Source organism: Hibiscus syriacus, unplaced genomic scaffold (genome assembly GCF_006381635.1).
Source record: "Hibiscus syriacus cultivar Baekdansim isolate YM2019G1 unplaced genomic scaffold, ASM638163v2 tig00112069_pilon, whole genome shotgun sequence".
Lineage (NCBI taxonomy): Eukaryota > Viridiplantae > Streptophyta > Magnoliopsida > Malvales > Malvaceae > Hibiscus > Hibiscus syriacus.
The window spans coordinates 126,467-131,353 of NW_024063247.1; the positions used below are offsets into that span (position 1 = coordinate 126,467).

The 4,887-nt window shown below is 38.2% G+C and overlaps 1 protein-coding gene across 1 annotated transcript; it reads right to left on the bottom strand.

Moving 5' to 3' along the window:
• Positions 1-1,674: 1,674 nt before the first annotated feature.
• Positions 1,675-3,846, bottom strand: LOC120174359. Its single transcript, XM_039181242.1, has 3 exons — positions 3,660-3,846; positions 2,552-2,770; positions 1,675-1,880 (listed from the first exon to the last, which is right to left on the bottom strand). The coding sequence occupies exons 1-3, from the start codon at positions 3,844-3,846 to the stop codon at positions 1,675-1,677; spliced, it is 612 nt and encodes a 203-aa protein (XP_039037173.1).
• Between the last annotated feature and the right edge of the window lie 1,041 nt (positions 3,847-4,887).

Here is a 4,887-nt window from a genome sequence, read left to right on the forward strand (position 1 = left end):
ATGGTTTGGTCGGATCGACCCATTTTTAAGCAGTCCACCAGGCGGTGGACTTTCTCCACTCTCAGGGGTGGTGTGGGGGCGTTAGGGCCGTAGAGGGTCGAAAAAATTCTGGAAAAATTCTTAAATACGTTTTAAGGGGTTTTGAGACACATACCAAGCTTGGTTCACAACAGTGAACGATAGAGAGCTCGATTTTGAAACGTTGAAAACTTAATCTTTCTCACCCCTTCACACTTTGACAGTAACAGAGACAAAGTGGACACCGGTGGACTCTGGATGATGCAAGGAACACGATGGTGTGAGAGATGTCAAAAACGGAGCAACGATCGGCGACGAAACGACGATAAAGTATTTGTTTCTAAAAGAGTAAAATTTTGGAGAGAAAAAAATTAATAATTTTCCATCATATTATATAAACCCTTAAAAAATAAAATGGCAAAATCATGCCATAGGTCCTCCATCTTTAGTTTCTTTATGAATTTGGATCTAAATTTAATAAAAATTTCAGTTTGGTCCCCAAATTAAATCAAAATTTAATTTAGTTCGTAGAAATTTTTAAGAGAATTTTAGGCCCTATTTTGGGGTGTGACAACTCTCCCTCCTTAAAAGAAATTTCGTCCTTGAAATTTATTTGATGTAAACAATATGAAAATTGAGCCACCATTGACTCCAATGTCTCCCAAGTAGCTTATGAGGGCCCACAGTTACTCCATTGGAATATGCCTATTCTGAAGAACTCTCTTATCTCGATTTAAAATCTAAACGAACTCCTCCTCATAGGACAAATCATGTCTCAACTCTACCTCCTCAACATGAATGATGTGAGCTGGATCTGGATGATATCGCCTCAATATGGATACATGAAAAACATTATGAATACGACTGAGCTTGGGAGGCAAGTCAAGCTGATAAGCAACAGGTCCGACTTTCTTAAGAATACGATACGACCCAATAAATCTCGGGCTCAATTTACCCTTACGTCCAAATCTCAACACTTTCTTCCACGGAGATATCTTGAGAAAAGCTTGATCCCCAACCTCAAACTTGATATCCTTTCATCGTTGATTTGCGTACGATTTATGTCAATCAAATGCCTCTCTAAGGTGATCACGGATCAATCGGACATTATCCTAGTCTCTTGAACTAACTCTGGATCCAAAGTCTTTCTATCATGCAACTTTGTCCAACAGATAGGAGTACGACATCTACGTCCATACAGAGCCTCGTACGGTGCCATACAAATACTTTCATGGTAACTATTATTGTAAGCAAACTCGGCTAAGGACAAGAAATCTTCCCAACTACCACGGAAGTCAATCACACAACCCTGTAATATATCCTCTATCATCTAGATCACTCGCTCAGACTGACCATCAATATGTGTGTTAAAAGCTATATTAAAATTCAAACGAGTACCCAGAGCCTCATGCAAAGCCTTCCAGAACCTGTAAGTGAACCTCGGATCTCGGTCAGATATGATAGACAACAAAACACCATGAAGTTTAATGATCTCATAAATGTACAATCTAGTCAGCTTGTCCAAATAATAATTAACCCGAATAGGGATAAAGTGGGATGACTTAGTGAGTCGATCAATAATCACCCAAACAAAATTCTTTTTGGAAGGAGTCAGAGGAAGACCAGTAACGAAGTCCATCGTAATACGCTCTCATTTCAATTCAGGAATCTTAATTGACTATAACGCTCCTTGAGATTCTTGTACATTTTGTCCCCACCAGGATACATAACGTAAGGACTACTATAAGCCTCCTTAAGAATAGCCCATCTCAACTCATCATCTTTAGGGACGTAGTAATGACCGTGAAAGTAAAAAATACTATCCTGATCCAAAGTATACTTTGAACTTGATCCCTGCTCAACTTATTCAATAATGGGAAGCAATGAGTTATCAAGGAGCTGTTTGACCTTAATCTCTTTGGCCAAAGTGGGTTTAACTTACAACTCTGCTAACAGACTATCGTCATCAAATAAACTCAAGCTGGCAAACAAGGCTCTCAGATCAGATATCACCTTATGGCTCAAGGCGTTAACCAATACATTAGCCTTCCCTAGATGATACTCTATCTTACAATCATAATCCTTTAGAAGCTCCAACCAGTTAATCTGTCTCAAATTCAATTCTTTTTTAGTAAACAAATACTTTCAGACTCTTATGATCGATATAGATATAACACTTTTCTCTGTAGTGGTAGTGTCTCAAGAACTTCAAAGCAAAAACCACGATAGCTAACTCCAAATCATGAGTAGGATAATTACGCTCATGCGACATTAACTGATAACGCATAAGCGACAACCTTCCCATCTTGCATCAAAACACATCCTAATCCAGAGTGAGAAGCATCACTATAGACAAAAAAATCTTTCCCAGACTCAGACTGAATCAACACTGGGGCTTGAGTTAGAACAATCTTCAGTTTCTTTAAGCTAGCTTGTTGGTTCTCAGATCAGACAAATGGAACATTTTTCCTCAATAGTTTTGTTAGAGGAGCTGCAACAATGGAGAACCCCTCAACGAAACAACGGTAGTAACCAGCTAAGCCTAAGAAACTACGTATCTCAGAGACGTTCTTGGGTTGCATCCAGTTCAGAATAGCCTCCACTTTACTCAGATCCACTCGGATACCCTCAGCAGAAATGATATGTCCAAGAAAAGTCACTTCGCTGATCCAGAACTCACACTTTCTCAACTTGGAGTATAACTTATTTTCCTTTAGAGTCTGCAGAATAATCCTTAAATGCTCATCATGTTCTGCTTCAGTTCAAGAATACACCAATATGTCATCAGTAAACACAACCATAAAATGGTCCAGACAGGGTCAAAACACCCGATTCATCAAATCCATAAAAGTAACAAGGGTATTAGTTAACCCAAATTATATCACTGAAAACTCTTAATGCCCATACAGAGTATGAAAAATAGTATTTGGGACATCAAAATCTTTCACCTTGAGTTGGTAATAACCATACCTCAAGTCTATCTTTAAAAAGATAGAAGCCCCTCGAAATTGGTAAAACTGATCATCAATCCTATAATCAATATAGTCTCAATATCCCATCTTTTTTCTTGACAAAGAGAACTGGGGCTCCCCACGGTGATACACTAGGTCGAATAAATCCTCTATCCAACAACTCTTGGAGTTGGACTTTCAGTTCCTTAAGCTCTTTTGGGGCCATATGGTAAGGAGCCATCGAAACTGGGGTGGAACCATAATAGACTTTAATCTCAAACTCAACTTCTCTATCCCGCGGTAATCCGAGTAACTTCTCAGGAAAAAATAAAAAAATTCCTTAACAATCTGGATGCCTTCAATATCAAATCGAGAACTCATAGTATCCAGAATATAAGCAAGAAACGCCTCGGAACCCTTCATGATCATTCTCTCAGCTACCAATACCGACACAACATTCGTCAGGAATCCACGACGTTCCCAGATCATCATAATCTTTTGGTTATCCAGAGTCTACAAAACAACTCTTTTGGTCTCACAATCGAGATTAACTCGATTCTTGTTCAACTAATCCATGCCAAGAATCAAGTCACTCCTCTAGTGGTAACTCTATCAGGTCGGCCAGAAAGATCTCCCTATTGATCTCTATAGGACATCCTCTAAAAATACGATCTAACTCTATGGATTGACCTAAAGGGCTTTGAACTGTCACTGAATTCTCTGTATTCTCAACCGGGATATTAAGACCCTCAGAAATAGAACTACTCCAGCAGCTACCCAAAAACTTCGAGTTGTCGACCGCAGACATATTACCAGAGACTCTAAAAGCTCTCATAAACATACAAAAGATAGGCCTATTAATGGCATCCTCATCCATATCAGTGCCTCGTCCTCAGTGACATGAAGGTCTCTTGTAGGAGTAATCAGGTCATCTCTAGAAATAGACGATCTATATGCGGGACAAAAGGATCTCGAGGTGATATAGGATCGTCTATCATAACAAAAGATCAAGCCACTCGCCCTCGACCACTACCACAGCCTGGCCTACAACCTCTAGCAGCACTCATCGGATAAATCTACAAGGCCCTACAGAAATAATTTAAAACTAAGTTAGACTAGCATCATGAACCTCAAATATATTTAAATTCATAAAATAATGTGACATGATTTTTTTATAAAAAATGTATTGAAAATCCAAATTTTTGGGCTCATCTACAGTCCAAGTTTTTAAAATCGAAAGCTCTGATAACACCAAGTGTAACCCCCTAGACCCGACCTGGACGTTAGGCCCAAATCTAGGTGGTCACATGTCACATTCAAAAATTATTTTCATATTTAAAACAAAAAATCCATAAGAAAGATTCATATGATAAACATATATGTATACATATGTCAGAAAACTGTATAAAGCATATACATATCAAAATACTATAGAAAATCATATAAAACATTTACAGAACAAAATACCGGTAATACAGATATATCAAGACAGTAGCAAAACACATGTCACCAAAATATAACAAAAAAGTATATAGAAATATAGAGTGGTACAAAATTAGGAGAAATCGGTTCTCATGAGCCAAGTCTACTAGCATAGTCTACTATTATCTCAAAAGGTTAAAATTTACATAATAAGCTAAAAAGCTCAGTGTGCTCATTATGTGTATAAAAACATACAGATAAAATATTTCAGTAAAATCTATTTATCAAACATGTCTTAAAAACATGAACACTACCCCGTCCGATAACCAGAATGTATAGGTTCCCAGAACCATACACCCACCCATCTATACACCCAGTAAGGACTTACTCTGTGCACAAAGCAAAGGAGCCTGCAATAAGGTCTTATCATGTGCACAAAGAAAAGGAGCTTGCAGTAAGGACTTGCCCTGAGTACAAAGCCGAGGAACTTGCGGTA